Source organism: Carassius auratus, chromosome 5 (genome assembly GCF_003368295.1).
Source record: "Carassius auratus strain Wakin chromosome 5, ASM336829v1, whole genome shotgun sequence".
Classification (NCBI taxonomy): domain Eukaryota; kingdom Metazoa; phylum Chordata; class Actinopteri; order Cypriniformes; family Cyprinidae; genus Carassius; species Carassius auratus.
This window is the reverse complement of record NC_039247.1, coordinates 16,395,113-16,412,382: the sequence shown is the minus strand read 5'-3', so window position 1 is coordinate 16,412,382 and position 17,270 is coordinate 16,395,113. Positions and strand designations below refer to the sequence as shown.

Here is a 17,270-nt window from a genome sequence, read left to right as displayed (position 1 = left end):
ATTTTAACTAGTCTTCACAGAGACAATTTATAAGAGACATTCCACTTCCTCAATCATCAATACAACTATATAAGGAACACCTGTAACGGCAAAGATGGCGGTTGTATGCACATGTCCCGCCCCTTCCACTGGAAAGCCAATCATCTGCTTTTAACAGTCAAGCGGGGAAACATTGAAGCCTATCATCTGGTTCCACTGACGTATGTGCACAGTTGAGGAATCCTTGCGCATGCGTAGTAAAAGTATAACCTGTGGGGGAAAAGGCATTTTAAACCTTATTTTTGGGCAAAGTCATCGAATATTTTCACCAATTGTTATCATATTTCATTGCTGTTTCCATACATGCAATATTTATGTCCCGTGACCAGTGAAAGTGCAGTTCTGACTCTATGCCCATTAATTTAGATAGGAGCCTGGTCTTGTTAGTCTGAAATAGCTGCCCGGAGGCGTTGCCAAGATGGCGGCCGAGTGCCACGACTTCCCTAAAAGGACTTTGATCTTCAGCTCTTAATTTTCATTCTTTTCTTTTTCCTGGCACAGTATAAATTATATTTAAATATAAATATAAATATATATGTATTTCATATTTTCACACACACATATGAAATTAGCTATGTATATTTTATCTAAATGCTTTTTTAAATGACAACATGCATATAATGTTTTTATACTACTTTTACATTTAATTTTAATTTTTTACATGTATTTTACATTTAAAAAACATGATGCATAAAAGAAATGACCCTTGAGGTGCATATGTTTTTTTTAAACGCAGCTTAAACCAGTCATAATATGTAAGTGTACCTACACCAGTTGGACTGACATTGCAATAGATAACAGATTATAAAGGCATTATTATACGGAGCTAGAGGCCTCAGCTAGAGGACTCAGCTCCTGTACATCTTTGCGTTTTGGTCTCGGCGTCCACCGTTTACTGAACGTTTGCAGGAGTCCACGCCGGCTCGACTCTGTAACCAATACAAACGATATGATGTAAGATTAAAATAACACACACATACACACGTTTGTTAAACATTGACTACCTCTCTGAAGTTTAGTTGGGGATGGTACAGGTATACATTTCCCAGGATCCTCGGTAACTACACCAAGGTTTCTGTTCCACAGGTTCCAGTTGACTTCCTCCACACTGAAAGAAAGAGGACACACGCATTGACAGTAATCAGATCAATACAGGTTAAGTGTGCATAGTTATTGATAATGTTTGTGTTTGCATGCTAATATCCACTTTTCAAAATGAATCATCCATTTTTAAAAAGGAGACTTGTGTTCAGATCTTGTGGTTTCGGGTGGAAGCCAGTGGGGTCACCTGAAGCACCAGCGTCGGTCAGGCTCCTGCTCCCCGCCTAGATCCTTCTCTTCCCCGGAGCGCAGCTTTGTCTTCAGACAGCGGGGAAGAATCCACTCCATGTCCAAGGTGGTGATTGCACGCTGTGAATAATAATGGCAAACCATTACAGCCATTTTCCCACTGAATCAGCTAAAGGATTTCAAGTGTATGTTTATTGCAGAAATGCATAGACAGCTTTAACTTCGCCTTTGATTTCACCTGTAGTTTCCAGATGCTGGTGCTCTCTACAGACATCTCCTCCACTCTTTGATTCATCAGAGCGATCACCATGTTCAGCATCAAAATGTAAGTCATCACTATATACAATATTAGCAGCACATAGAAGACCTCTATATACTGAAACTGATCGGTGAACTCCAGATCTCCCATGCCTATCGTAAACTTGAATAACTCCAGAGTGGTGTAGTAGATGCTCTTGAATGAGGGCTTCTTACAGTTTTCATTTCCAGTAATAGGAACAAATAAAGATCGTCCCTTGGGTACGCTATCATTAAGGAGTGTAACCACAGCTGTTGAATAAGAAACAAATCATTAACAACTGAGGAATTCTTTGAGCAATAGGAAATTCAAAAGAACGTGTGTGTGTGTGTGTGTGTGTGTGTGTGTGTGTGTGTGTGTGGGTCACTTTTGATCAACCTAATGCATTACTGCTGAATAAAAGCATTAATTTCTTTAAAAAAAAGAAAAATCCTACTGACCCAAACATTTGAGCAGTAATGTAATTGGGAATTGTTTGTTGCATTGTGATAAAAAGGAAATAAAATTGTAACAAAAGAGTCAAGGACCTTCATGAATGTATGCAAATATACCTGCAGAGAACCCAATGAGGAAGACCATGTACACGACAAGGAATCGACAAATTTCTCCAAGAAACATCTGACAATAATTAAAGACTGTGAGAGTGTGTTGTACACACATGAAGTAAAAAGCCTGAACTCTACAGACCATAGTGTATACCACAATAAGAAATTAAATGTGTTGCATAGCATCTTTCTATAATGCTACACAAACCACATTTTACTTAATACTCTAATCTGAATGCCAGAGGAAAGCATGATGAATAAGAAATTATCACTCACCTTTTGTATCATGACCCTGTAGATTCCCATATTTTTGGACCCTCTGGAGAAGTAGAGTAGATTTACCCAGCTCAAGGCAAGACACAGAACTAGACAGGCCACATATTTATCCTGACCAAAGAAGTACAGTAGTGCACACGCCAGAAAGAGCACGGCCTGCAGAAAACTGATGCATAAAAAGTCTTATTAGGATTAAACAGTGAACGTATACACTTAATGATTACTAATTTTGGAATAAAGATTTGATTAGTGCAATTTAGCTGTGTGATGTAGATATAGAGAGTATATACAGTGATTTCAGAAACTCAGGAATGTGATCAGTTTAAACCCTAACTAGTATAATTATTGACAAAGAACAATTTCAAGTGATCAGTATTTGTAAAGTATTAATACTTAAATCAATATTTGAGAGTGAACGCACTCACAAAAGCTGATCGGTGTATCCATCTATGATCAGGGATTGATATCTTGGACGCTTTCTTAACATATCTGTTAACTTAAAACATAAGGCAATTCAATTTCGGTAAAAAAAGGGGGACAATCATTTTGAATATGAAAGTATATATAATTTTTTTTTAAATCAACAGCATTAGATACATACCCCTCTAATAAAGAAGTAAAGTGCTCCTGTGGTAGTTATGATGTGTCCTATCTGCAGCAGATAGCCTTTGCTATCTTTTCTATAAAGATGTGGAGGCTTTAGAGGCTGAAAGAAAAGTGTGGGGATTAATTAATAAAACATTCTAAGTATGCAAGCACAAAGACACATTTAAGCATAAGGTTTCAATCAGACACTGTCATGTCAGTATGCATATTTTCCATATAGCCTATATATATATATATATATATATATATATATATATATATATATATATATATATATATATATATATATATATATATATATATATATATATATATATATATATATATATATATATATATCTGTAGAATTACAGCCCCACATGCTGGTCTGGAATGTATACTACATCGGTTTCATGTGGACGCGGATATTTCTTGAGACGAGGGAAAGAAGAAGTAACGGGTACTTACGGTTATGGATAGAAATGTAGCGGAGTAAAGAGAGTACAATATTTGCCTCTCAAATGTAGGTGAGTAAAGTCATGAGTACTCCCCAAAAATGATACTCGAGTAAAGTACAGATCCCTCAAAATTGTACTTAAGTACTGTACTGTATACTCAAGTAAATGTACTCCGTTACTGTCCGGTTCTGTATATCATGTTAATATATTGCCATAGTTAAATTCCATAACATATCAATTACATGTGATACCAATTTCACATGTTCGCACATACATACATTCTTGCATAATTTTTTCCGTTAATTCTTAGTTTTTGCCATAATAATAGAAAATATGAGCTAGGCATCATGTATGACAGTCAAAAATGGGATATGAGCTACAAAATGACCATATCCTGCCATTAGCTATATAGAAGACATATCATGTATGTATAGGGCTTATATGTGGATATGAAGAAGCAATACAGGAAACCTATATTTCCTGTATATGCACATATATGCACCTCAATTTTGCCTATATGTGGCATATATATGCATATATGCAGCATATATATTATCATATATGCATATTTGCAGCATATATGTGCATATACACTGCATATAGATTTCATATATACGCAAATATCCACATATAGGTTCTTTCCATGTGGGGAGTTAAAAATGGTCCTTGTGATTGTCAAGGCAATATAATTATCACATTGTTATGCCAATTAAAGTTTGGGTGTTTTTTTTATGGATCGGGTGGGTTTTGGTGAGCTTTTCTGGCAACACTATCTGTATACCTACTTGGTTGTTTGTCAAGTCCTTCCCTTCTTTGTGGTGATAAGCTACAGCAGTGAGGATGAAAAGGTAGATTACATAAACTATAAAATTGAACAAGAACATCCGTTTCGCAAATCTCTCCCACTTCTCTTTAATTAGTCTGTTAAATGGCTCAATATTGAGCATCTCGAGACGATTCTGAAATCAGATGAAAAAAAGATGTTGTTATTAACAGCTTTTATTTAAATCAATTACGCTTCTTTATAATGAAACATTCTACTTTAATGAAGTAGTCAAATCTAATTATGCATTTAATGCCAAGTAAACAGCATGTTATCTCACAGGAATCTCACTGCCATAAACGATTATCTCCAGCGCAGAGTTCTTCTCATAGGTGTCGAGAGAGGAGAGGTCATACAGAGACGAGCACACTGGACCATAAGCCCACTCCGTGATCTTCCGTGACAGATGTTTGCACCCCTTAAACTCCCGCTGCACGATGTGCTTTAACAGCTAGTTGACAAATGAATAATGAAATCTGAATGATTTAATACAGGTTCTTAACAACCTATGCAAATTTGTAAAAAGATTGACAAATTATATTTAGTGTCTTTTATTTTGGCAGTGCACTGATTTTAGTAATCAGCCAAGCCAACAACAGCATCAGCTAAATTCTAGAACAAAAGCAATACAATGAATAAAGAGTTTAGGTTCAAGTAAAGGTTATGACCAGGGCTCAGCTCCAAGTTATAGGCTTAACGAAAGATTGGAGTGAGACATCTGTTATGGGAGAAGCCACTCAAATATTTCCAGCAGTGGCCCTCAGCCCCACTCAAATCAAGATTTTACCTATTGTTCATATTTGGCCAGCATGAATAGAAACTACATCAATTGGTAAATCTGCTAAAAGACAGAGAGTATGTACACATTTCACCTTATTAATGGTGTTTTGTGTTGTAAGTGTGTTTTGCACATTTGGATGCTTTGATGACAGGGGTCGTGGGCTCCCACTTAAAGGGATAGTTCACCCAAAAATGAAAATTTGTTGTTTATCTGCTTCATCCAAGATGTTGGTGAAATTGTTTTGTCAGTAGAACACAAACTGAGATATTTAACTAAAACTGTTTCAGTCTATTAGTCATATAATGCAAGTGGATGGGCATCACGGCTAAAACATACAATAAAAAAAATTAAAATAAAAACGTACACATACAAAACCAAATCATGTGTGTCATTGTTTCTTTCTATCAACTCTTTTAGGGTACGCTTACCTGTGGAAGCTTTTGTATAATTATGTCTATATATATATATATATATAGAGAGAGAGAGAGAGAGAGAGAGAGAGAGACAGAGAGATAGAGAGACAGAGAGATAGTCAAGACTTCAGAAACAGAAACTGTTTCTCCCCACATGGGGACTAAACATCCACACAAAATCAGGAACATCCAAAAACAGAATAGAATACAGAACTGGCACTTAAAGAAATACACCCTACTTCAAACGAATCACCGCTTTAAATAAATACATTCAAAACAAACATTCAAAAATCATTAAACACCAGAAAAAAGAAGGTTTACCACCACTTTTCCTGTCTTGGCAGCTAGTGTGAGTGGAGTGAGTCCTTTATTATTTTTGATTTCCTCCAGCTTGATCTCTGGGTGAAGTTGGTCGGCTTTCAATAAGATGTGGTCATACATGGCAATGACGAACTCTGTGTTTTCAGGACTGTTATCAGCTATGGATACTAGTGCGTGAAGCACTGTGTTTCCATGAGAGTCCCTGTTCCCGACATCCACCCTCTTGTAAGGATTGTCCATAAGGAAGTCAACGATGTCCGGCTGATTAGTGCAAGCGGCCAGAGACAAGGGCAGCTCACCTGTGCACAAAAGATGTAAAAGATACAGATAAGCCTCGGTTCCCACAAATGTGGGTCAGTAACAAGTCATTAAGTAGAATTTTAAATGTAGATTTTTTATATTATATCCATATTACAAAAGTTTAATCATATCAATAGACCTACCAAAATAGAAGCATGCTTCTTGATTGGGCTGAAAGAATTTCCCACAGGCCTTAGCATGGACATCAGCCCCTTTTTCAACAAGCATCTTTACAAATTTTGCGCTCCTCCTTTCAATTGCAACATGGAGAGCTGTCTGACCTGTCTCAAAGAGATCAGTTGATAACATTGCAAAATGGATGGGTTGGACAGCCAAATAAAATATGATCAATATTCTGTTGATTTATGAAAAATAAATCACTAATGTTAGTTAATATAAAACTAGATCTGATAAGAATAATTAGACTAATTAAAATATTATGTAAAATGAAGCTGTCTCTGACCTTTGTAGTAAATGTCTGTGTAGGCAGCATTGACTAAATTGTTTAAATCTCCCGTTTTCTCTGCAATTTCCAGCAGAAGTTCAATAGTGTCATTCTCGCCTTCCTTCAAATTTAAAAGTGCTTTCAGCAGAGCTGTCTTTCCATTGGACTTATCTAAAAAAGTTATAAAACAGTTGTTTCATTATCTAATGAATATCAGTCATGAATTCACAGTGCTCTTATGTGCATTCTTCGTATCGTATACCATTCAGAAATTTGGGGTAGGTTTTTTTTAATTCAGCAAGGGCACAATAAATTGATCAAAAGTGATGCTTTACTTTATTTGCATCGTGAGTTTTAAATCAGTATATTGGAATGATTTCTGAAGGAGCATGTGACACTGAAGACTGCAGAAATGGCTGCTGAAAATTCAGCTTTGCATCACAGGAATAAATCACATTTTAAAATATATAGAGCAGTTATTTTAAATTGTAATAATAATTCACTGTATTAGTGTTTTCACTGTATTTTTGATCAAATGAATGCAGCCTTGGTGAACATAACTGATTTCTTGCAAAAATCTTACCACCCCAAACGTTTGAATGGAACTGTGGTGTATTTGTTCTTGAATACAATTACACTCAGAGTCGGTGAGCCGTTTCATGTTTTTGTGCAGGTACTCGTGTAAACCCTGCAGTTTAGACACATTCCCACTGGACACGGCATCAAACAGCATCTTGAGTGTAAACCTCTCTCTGTCCTGCTGAGCTGGTTCCTCTTTCACATTTCTGATTCCCCTGTGTGTAGAATGTGTCTGATAAAGTAAGGATTTCTCACACTGTGTTTTTCATACACTCCGGTGTGGTTAAAGGAGGCCTGCTTACCTGTCAAAGTTTAGGTTAAATTTAATTGTGTGTGCAGACTCATCTGTCTCCTCCAGGTAATCAGAATCCATGGGTCTCTTGTCCTTTGAGGTGCCTTTCTTCACCTGTTTGAACTTTGACCTTTCCTCGTCTGTCAGGTCATCGGTCTCCAGGAAGAATGTGGGGCTGCTGTCTTCTGATGTACTCATAGTGCTGTTTTCTTATTCATACAGCACAAATTAAAGCCTGTAAACAGTGTATAAGTAATATCATTCAGAGAAACAAGACATTAGGTTTCCATTTCATACAAATAAGGTCTAGGAAATGGGAGTTTGACAAAAATTTTACTTTTATACATGAATGGGACATTCTGACACTAGCTAGCTTTAAAATTAGGAGTTGTACACTGATGATAATTCACTCATGAGTAAATCTCAATCAGCTCCTTAGCTTAAGAGGGTTTGAATCAGTGTATTGTGTGTACAAAGCATCACTGGTAAGGACTCTTGATCATTACACATTGGGACAGTGATTACTTAATTTCCAGTGACGTAACTGCATACAACGTCAGTGGACAACATTGTAGAATCAACAACAGACAGGTCCATTCTTTTTTGATATTATTTTTATTCTCTTTAAACAAATCGTACTGTAATGTGTCCTAACAACATTTCACATTATTATTTAGAAATGTTAAATAGATGTGTTCATTACTTGTCTAGTGATGTGTGTTTATGCTGATATTTACTAAAAAAGGGGGGGTTGTCTTTTCAGATGTCCTGTCGCCAGAAAATTATATTTAGCAAAACAGCATGTGTGGTTTATGATTTGCACTTCAGAAATGTGATGTCATTTGTGGTAAGCGGCCATAGCCTTGCTGCTCCCTAGTTTTCGTGGTGCATTGTGGGATTTTTCAGGGAATTAACATTCCAAGTGCACTAGAAGGATTTCACTTAAAATGGCCACTTCCTGATCAGTGAGTGCTCTGACTACTGAAATATAGAAATAAACATCAGTTGAATTGAATTGAATATAATGTAGACTAAAAGCTGCTTTTGTAAGAGTAGAAGCTGCTGGAGTGTTATAATGGATCATCACATTTTCTTCTTGTTTTAAAACTGTTAAAAGAGGAAGAAGTCACAAATTATCCAACTAGACATGAACATGTCTGTGACATGAAGTGGAAGCAAATGCAGAACTACTGTTGTTTTATATATAGGGCTTAAGTGTATGTGTATTTCATTGCTAGAACTAAAAATATTTAACTAGACATTGATTTCTTACATGTCCACTCTAGAGGAGGACATCATGACTAAAAGCATGTTTATTACGCATTTTGGAAAAATAAATTATATATTAATATTCCTATGAAATATTAGATATTACTATAAAAATCTTGCCAATTATTACTCCCATTATTACACACTTCTTTTTTCATTACATGTTGCCCCAATTAATATACAAATTAGATACAGTGTATAGATATACAATAATGTGAAAACCTTTATTGGCCATTTTACACATGTTGCATAAAAGAAAAACTGTATATCAAATCATCCTGTTATATAGTTTACGAATCATCTTTATACAAATTTTTGTATAAAATTTTTTAATTGATTAGTGATTTTTTATTTTTTTTAATCCCATCATTTTTGCCTTTACTTGTCTATTCATGTATTTTTATAAAATAATAAATAAAAATGAAAATAAAATACTGAGTCCTTGCGTCCTCTATAGCATAAAATATCTTTGTCTTACTTGGCAAAATCACAGTGACCCTGTTACAAGCTATATGATCCCACCCAAGGAATGGGCATGATTGTCCCATCTAAGGAAAACTTTCCCTGAGAACGCATGAAAAATGCATTTCTAACGAAATGCAGTTACTAATGCACTGGATATTCTGTACTGTAGATTATTATATTTTAGCCTCTTTGTAAATTACTTCATATAGAATTACATTCTCTAAATTGACCTGAGAGGAAATTAAGTTTCTTAGCATACATGTGATATATCTTGTGACATTTTTCTCACAAAGCTGAATCACAGATTTTGCTTTTATAGATAAATGTGACATTCTAACACCAGTTAGCATCATTAATTACATCAGTATGATTTCAACACACACTATAAACAATAGATAACCATAAAACAGACATTAAAACAAGGATTAACCTGTAATGTGCATGTCAAATTAAAGAAAGGGTGTCAAGGATATATTTCAATCAGGAACAGAAGTGAGTATATTCAGTCTGTATGTGAAAGCAGAGTCCTCGAAGGGTGAGGCAGCTCAGCTTGTTAAAGAGGCGAACAGATATTTGATGGACAAATTATATCAGTTAATGTTGTTTCACGCTAGATTATGACCTAATATGCAATTTCAAGATGCTATATAGTCTTTTTTAGTAACATATTATGACTTGGCCTCTCTGTAAATGGGTTCAGATAACATTACAGCAGAAACTGTACATTACACAGACACCATCTTTATATCATCTCACTCGCTAGATTATGAGATGTAGCTCTTACTCCGCATGTGGTGCCTTGAGCAAAAACAGTCAAACGTTATTGTCTGTTTTCAAAGAGACAAACATGAACTGATCTGGACAAATATGGACTAAAGTAAAAATGTATAATTAAAAAATATAAATAAACCTAAGGCATTTGGCAGCAAAAAAAAAAAAAAATCCTTTACAGGTTTTAGCAAAATCTGACTTTAATTTAAATGTTGTATACTTCATAAAGTAAAGTGTAGAAACATTTGTACTCACCAATTAATTTCAGTTTTTTAATCTTTTAGATGAAGTATCCAGTATTGATGAGCTTGATTCCTTTAGCACGATAACTTGCTCTCTCTCTCTCTCTCTCTCTCAAGATGATCTGAGGTTGCCGAGAGCCTTACAGAAAGGCGAATTGAATTGATTTTTTGAGTATGTTGTTACGTATGTTTTGCCATGTCCACGCCCTGTAGCTTATTTATATCTTCTGCTCACAATGCACTAAAACTCATCAAGCTTGGTGCTAAACTTGTTGCACATCTGGTTAAGAATCTGCTCCTTGGAGGTGAAGCCGATCTGTACCTCCTTTTCCTCTTTAGAAACAAACAGAAATACCAGAAATCTGCAGCACATGAAATATAGCACATAAGCTCAATTATGACAAAAGAATGACCATAAAAACTGCATGAAATGTTGATATATTCCAACTGTTTATTAACATTTAGAATATAAACATATACATAATAACATTATTAACAAATGCACCTGAACATTTTAAACAGTATGTGTTGTAATTTCAAGGCTTTGTTCAGTAATTTAATGGAATTCAGAAATATTCTTAAAATATATATATTGTTTTGCATTTTACAACACAATTGTTTTGTATTGCACTCAATAACAATAGTTATAATGACACACATACACATATACATATATATATATATATATATACACATATATATATATATATATATATATATATATATATATATATATATATAATTACACCTATATATGTACACTCACCGACCACATTATTAGCTACACCTGTTCAATCGCTTGGTAACAAAAATTGCTAATCAGCAACTCAATGCATTTAGGCATCTAGGTGTGGTGAAGACGACTTGCTGGAGTTCAATCCGAGTATCAGAATGAGGTGAAATTAGTATTTCAAAAACTGCTGATCTGCTGGGATTTACATGCACGACCATCTCTAGGGTTTACAGAGAATGGTCCAAAAAAAAGAGAAAATATCCAGTGAGCAGCAGGATGAAAATGCCTTGTTGATGTCCGAGGTCAGAGGAGAATGGGCAGACTGGTTAGAGATGATAGAAAGGCAACAGTAACTCAAATAACCACTCGTTACAACCAATGTATGCAGAAGAGCATCTCTGAACGCACAACACGTCGAAGCCTGAAGCAGAAGAGCACACCAGGTGCTGCTCCTGTCAGCTAAGAACAAGAAACAGAGCCTACAATTCACACAGGCTCACCAAAATTGGACAAAAGATGATGAAAAACATTGCCTGGTCTGAAGAGTCTCGATTTCTGCTGCATTCAGATGGTAGGGTCAGAATTTGAAGAACATGAAAGCATGGAGCCATCCTGCCATGTCTCAGCGCTTCAGGCTGTAATGGTGTGGGAGATATTTTTTTTTTTTAATTCCCTGCGTTTCTGTTCATTCTGCCTTCACCATTTTCTATTGTTCCCTGATTAGTCTTTTCTGTTCATCTGTTTTGATTTAGTTCTCCACCTGTTTCAGTTCTTAATCACGTTCCATGTGTTTATATACCCAGTGTTTTCCCCGTTTGCTTTAAAGTTATGTTATGGTGTTTATTAATGATGGGTAAACGAGGCTTTCTGAATCATTTAAGGCTTTCATGAAATTGTGCTGGAAAATGGTTCATCACGCGAAGCTTTTAACACCATGTGCCTTAGCTATATCTGGTGGTCAGATTTTTTATGTTTCTTCACCATATCTTACAAAACATGGTGGAGCAGAGGTTGGTTTGAAAAGGTTTTTAATCTGTGCCAACTCATGTCAGGTGTAGTCCAGTCATCGGATTCACATATTGATCAATAATATAAAATATACAAGTGTGTGATTTATAATTAATAACCGATGTGAGTAGTAGAAAAAATATTTTGGGCAAGCTGTTCAGGGTCTATAGAACATGATAAAATGCAATAGAGGTGTCACGTGCATTCTCTTCTGCTGAATCCCAAAGAAGTGTACAAACACACACACACACACACACACACACAACCAAATCACTGTAAAGTCAAACACATGAGCCATGCGAAGCACCAATTTTTTCAAACCAGCTGTCCCGATCTTTCAACACTGCATGGCGTTTGAAGCTTCAAATGTTATTAATCACACAGTGATTTCATTTCGGTTCAAGCATCTGCACAGTGTGTGATACAATAGTGCTTTGAAAACTGCATCGGAGCCTCTGTATCAATTGTCCCATCACTAAATATGTTATTCTGTGTTAAACTCTTGGATTAATGAAGACTCACCTTTGGATTACCCCTTTGCTGTGCGCTTCATCCAACCCACATCGTGACAGATATAGTATTAAATTGTAAAATATATATATATTATATTAAATATAAAATTAAATATGATTATAATTGATGAATGATACAGTATATAAAAAAATTAAAATACACCTAATTACAAAGTGTGATAATTTCCTACATTTGAATACAGAAAAATAACCATACCAACTTAGTAGGTCAGCAGGGCCACATTAACCATTGGGATAGGTGAGGCTGAAGCCCCAGGCCCGGACAAGGAGGGGGCCCGTGATTGGCAGTGGAGTAGATTAACTGAATGTATATTGAATTTAGACAGTGAAGACTATTCAGTTTATTTGTACATTTATTTCATACAATATAATTTCTACAAGTGTTTCAAGTAGGTCTATTTTTGTAATTGCTTGTGGCTGTTTTTACTTATGCTATTTTATTTATTTTTTTACATATTGAAATAGTTAACAAGAATTACAACATTTCAATGCATCAAAATTTTGATAGGGTAAAAATCCTATTTAAAGCGATATATAGCTATATTTTATTTATAATAGGGGCCCTGCAGTAAGTCATAGCACCAGGGCCCAGTAAGGTCTTAATGCGGGCCTTTAGGTCAGATGTCTCAGAGTGTTGTATCTTATGTTTGGTCTTTAAACACCATGGCAACATAAACGATCACCCTACAATATAAAAAGGTCACGCTTGATTTTAAAATATTAATACATTTAAAAATTCTTTCATCCAGGAGTCTACTAATTATTTCACACAGGCAGCCACAGTATAACTGACTCTGGCCATGGATTTAAACATCCAGAATACACAAATCTGCTTTACAATTTTGCATAGTTCATTGAATTTTATTCAGAATTTATTTGTATGTTTCACAAGATATATCATTCACAACAACTTTGCAAAGCTTATACAGGTGCTGGTCATATAATTAGAATATCATCGAAAAGTTGATTTATTTCACTAATTCCATTAAAAAAGTGAAACTTGTTTATTATATTCATTCATTACACACAGACTGATATATTTCACATTTTTATTTATTTTAATTTTGATGATTATAACTGAAAACTAAGGAAAATCCGAAATTCATTATCTCAGAAAATTAGAATATAAATTAAGACCAATACAGAGAAAGGATTTTTGGAAATCTTGGCTAACTGAAAAGTATAAAAATGAAAAGTATGAGCATGTACAGCACTCAATACTTAGTTGGGGCTCCTTTTGTCTGAATTACTTCAGCAATGCAGCGTGGCATGGAGTCGATCAGTCTGTGGCACTGCTCAGGTGTTATGAGAGCCCAGGTTGCTCAGATAGTGGCCTTCAGCTCTTCTGTATTCTTGGGTCTGGCATATCGCATCTCCCTCTTCACAATACCCCATGGATTGTCTATGGGGTTAAGGTCAGGCGAGTTTGCTGGCCAATTAATAACAGGGATACCATGGTCCTTAAACCAGGTACTGGTAGCTTTGACACTGTGTGCAGGTGCCAAATCCTGTTGGAAAATGAAATCTGCATCTCCATAAAGTTGGTCAGCAGCAGGAAGCATGAAGTTCTCTAAAACTTCCTGGTATATGGCTGCGTTGACCTTGGACCTCAGAAAACACAGTGGACCAACACCAACAGATGACATTGCACCCCAAACCATCACTGACTGTGGAGACTTTACACTGGACCTCAAGCAACGTGGATTGTGTGCCTCTCCTCTCTTTCTCCAGACTCTGGGACCCTGATTTCCAAAGGAAATGCAAAATGTAATTTCATCAGAGAACATAACTTTGGACCACTCAGCAGCAGTCCAGTCCTTTTTGTCTTTAGACACTTCTGATGCTGTCTGTTGTTCAAGAGTGGCTTGATACAAGGAATGCGACAGCTGAAACCCATGTCTCTCATACGTCTGTGTGTAGTGGTTCTTGAAGCTCCAGCTGCAGTCCACTCTATGTGAATCTCCCCCACATTTTTGAACGGGTTTTGTTTCACAATCCTGTCCAGGGTGCAGTTATCCCTATTGCTTGTACACTTTTTCTTCTCTTTGAATCTCTATTAATGTGCTTGGACAGAGAGCTCTGTGAACAGCCAGACTCTTTTGCAATGACCTTTTGTGTCTTGCCCTCCTTATGCAAGGTGTTAATGGTCATCTTTTAGACAACTGTCAAGTCATCAGTCTTCCCCATGATTGTGTAGCCTACAAAACTACACTGAGAGACCATTTAAAGGCTTAGCTGATTAGAGTGTGGCACCAGGTGTCTTTAATATTGAACCTTTTCACAATATTCTAATTTTCTGAGATACTGAATTTGGGATTTTCCTTAGTTGTCAGTTATAATCATCAAAATTTAAAGAAATAAACATTTGAAATATATCAGTCTGTGTGTAATGAATAAATATAATAACCAAGTTTCACTTTTTGAATGGAACTAGTGAAATCAACTTTTTGATGATATTCTAATTATATGACCAGCACCTGTTCATCGATTAATAATTACTTTATTGACTAAAACAACATTCATTAGTTTGTGAGAATACAGTGTGTTTGTGCACAGTTGAATTGAATAATTGTTAAAATACAACGATGAGATAAAGACACTAAAGATGATTCCTAGAGAACCTCTTCTGATTCAAAAGAAACCGAGTTCTTATTCAGGACTAGAAGGAAAAAACATCTCCCACTCGGAGTGAGGCCCTGGCTGTCTCAGTAATGCATGATTGCAGCTGGTTTTATTCATTGGCTCTATTTATCAAAGTGATACAGTGCCGGAAGTGACGCAGACCAGGCACGTCGCTGCATTTATGGGATCTGTGGATGTAAATTTCAGTTATATAATGTGACCCTGGAGTCACAAAACCAGTCTTAAGTGTTTTTTTTTTTTTTTTTCAAAATTGAGGTTTATTCGTCATCCGAAAGTTGAATAAATAAGCTTTCCATTGATGTATCTGAAGGTGCAATAAAATCTAAATACTGAGAAAATCGCTTTTAAATTTGTCCAAATTAAGTTCTTAGCAATGCGTATTAATAAATACTAATATATATTTACAGTAGAATATTTACAACGTATCTTCATGGAACCTGATCTTTAAGCTATTTAATATCCTTATGATTTTAGGCATAAAAAAGATCTATAATTTGGACCCAAATAATGTATTTTTGGCTATTGCTACAAATGTACCCCAACCCCAGTGACTTGAGACTGGTTTTGTGGTCCAGGGTCAAAGCACAGCAGGACATTAGCGATCTGGTGTCACAGCATTTCAGCTCGCATGACCCATCCATCACTGATCAGTGCACTACTGGCCGGTAAAATAGGTAAATAATGACATAGTGGACACATTCAATTATAATAGCAATACGTTTACTGGTGTATGCTGACACAATAGTTTCATCTTGTCTAGACCTCATTTGCTTCATCCTGTAATGCTCGTCAGATGTAGGTCTCTGTTGTGTCATCAGTCACAAGCAGCACCACGTCTAACCACAAGAGGGCGACATACACAAACAGTTTTGCCCATAAATTCATTCCAGCCTGTTTTTATACAGTCTATGATTCCAGCTTGTCTGCTGCTTCGCTGTGTTTTTAAGATGAACATTCCATAATTGCATTGTTATCCATTAAAAGTGACCTAAATATGCAAATATATCACAATACCAATCACTCAGAACACAGATCTAAAATCTGAAATAAAAATCTATAGGCAACATTTAAGCTTTGTACAGTTTTTCATTCAGGTGTCTATATGCAGGTTTCTGCAAGCTGTTGAAGCCTTTTGATACTGTTTCATTCTCTCACATTCGTGTGAATCTTTTTCTGAATTCTTTAGATCTAAGATTGAACTCTTACTTGAGTCTGCTTCAGTGTTTAGTGATCATCAAATTGGATACAGAATAATCTGTTGGTCTGCAAGTCGTTTTATGTCATTTTGAGCTAACTTAATTGATTATAAAGTCTGAGTCCTAAATGTTCACGTTATCCTTTACCCCAGGTATAGGCAACGTCAATCCTGGCAAGTTGCAGAATTTAGCTTACAAAACTAGGGGAATAAACGACACACCACGAGCCAGTTGAACATCGATACAAGTATGTGATGATTCAAGTTGGTTGAGATGTTAAGCAAATACAAGCAATACATCTGGGCTGGGAGTTTATATTAATGTATCTCTGAGGCGAACTGACTTTCTTCAGAAAAGTTCAGATGATATTTTGTTTTCAATTCATCATTTACATAATACACTTATAATAGTGTTAATAAGTGCAGCTATGCTTTGTTTACAGTGTTAACCAAGGAAACGCTGTATTGCTGTTCCAGAAGTGCCACCTGCTGTCAGAGAGTGAATCTGCATCTCATTCTGCCCATCTGCTGTAATTGTTTCGTGCAGATGTTATATGTATAGTTTCACAAAATGAAAGTTAGAGCATTCTGTTTATGCAATTGAATTTAGTTTGAAAACTGCTCATGCTGCATGTATACAGTATCTTTTTTTTGGATTGTGATTCAAATGCAGTGGTTACGTCTAATTTTGAATGGAAAGAGCAGAGGCAAATCCTTAGTTTGTTTATATGAAGATATTTCCTTTTTTCTTATTTATTTGATTTGGGGTTTGTTTTAAATGTTCAATTTAGTTTTGTTATCTGACATATTTCAGTTTCCCAAAGAAATATGCAACATTTTGTGCAAGAAAAACAAAAACAACAACAACAACAACAACAACAACAACAACAAAAACATTTTAATTTATAATTTGTCTTAAATCTAATTTTGCTTGAAAAAATCGTATTGTGAAATCAGTATTGTGAA

The 17,270-nt window shown here is 35.6% G+C and overlaps 1 protein-coding gene across 1 annotated transcript; it reads right to left on the bottom strand.

The window, feature by feature from the left end:
- Positions 1–973: 973 nt before the first annotated feature.
- Positions 974–7,726, bottom strand: LOC113087732 (transient receptor potential cation channel subfamily V member 1-like). The gene is made up of 13 exons (XM_026255650.1): positions 7,456–7,726; positions 7,211–7,368; positions 6,593–6,745; positions 6,273–6,410; positions 5,830–6,128; positions 4,595–4,765; positions 4,277–4,450; positions 3,406–3,464; positions 2,449–2,614; positions 2,179–2,245; positions 1,568–1,878; positions 1,328–1,449; positions 974–1,147 (listed from the first exon to the last, which is right to left on the bottom strand). The coding sequence occupies exons 1-13, from the start codon at positions 7,641–7,643 to the stop codon at positions 1,000–1,002; spliced, it is 2,154 nt and encodes a 717-aa protein (XP_026111435.1). The 5' UTR covers positions 7,644–7,726; the 3' UTR covers positions 974–999.
- Positions 7,727–17,270: the final 9,544 nt, after the last annotated feature.

Bases quoted from the DNA above. Each gene is read 5' to 3' on its own strand.
- LOC113087732 (XM_026255650.1), bottom strand. From the start codon at position 7,643: ATGAGTACATCAGAAGACAGCAGCCCCACATTCTTCCTGGAGACCGAT. The intron at 2,615-3,405 runs GTAATTCTACAG...TTTATGCATCAG, and splicing joins CCAGACCAGCATGTGGGGCT to TTTTCTGCAGGCCGTGCTCT. The intron at 2,246-2,448 runs GTGAGTGATAAT...AATTATTGTCAG, and splicing joins ACAGGGTCATGATACAAAAG to ATGTTTCTTGGAGAAATTTG.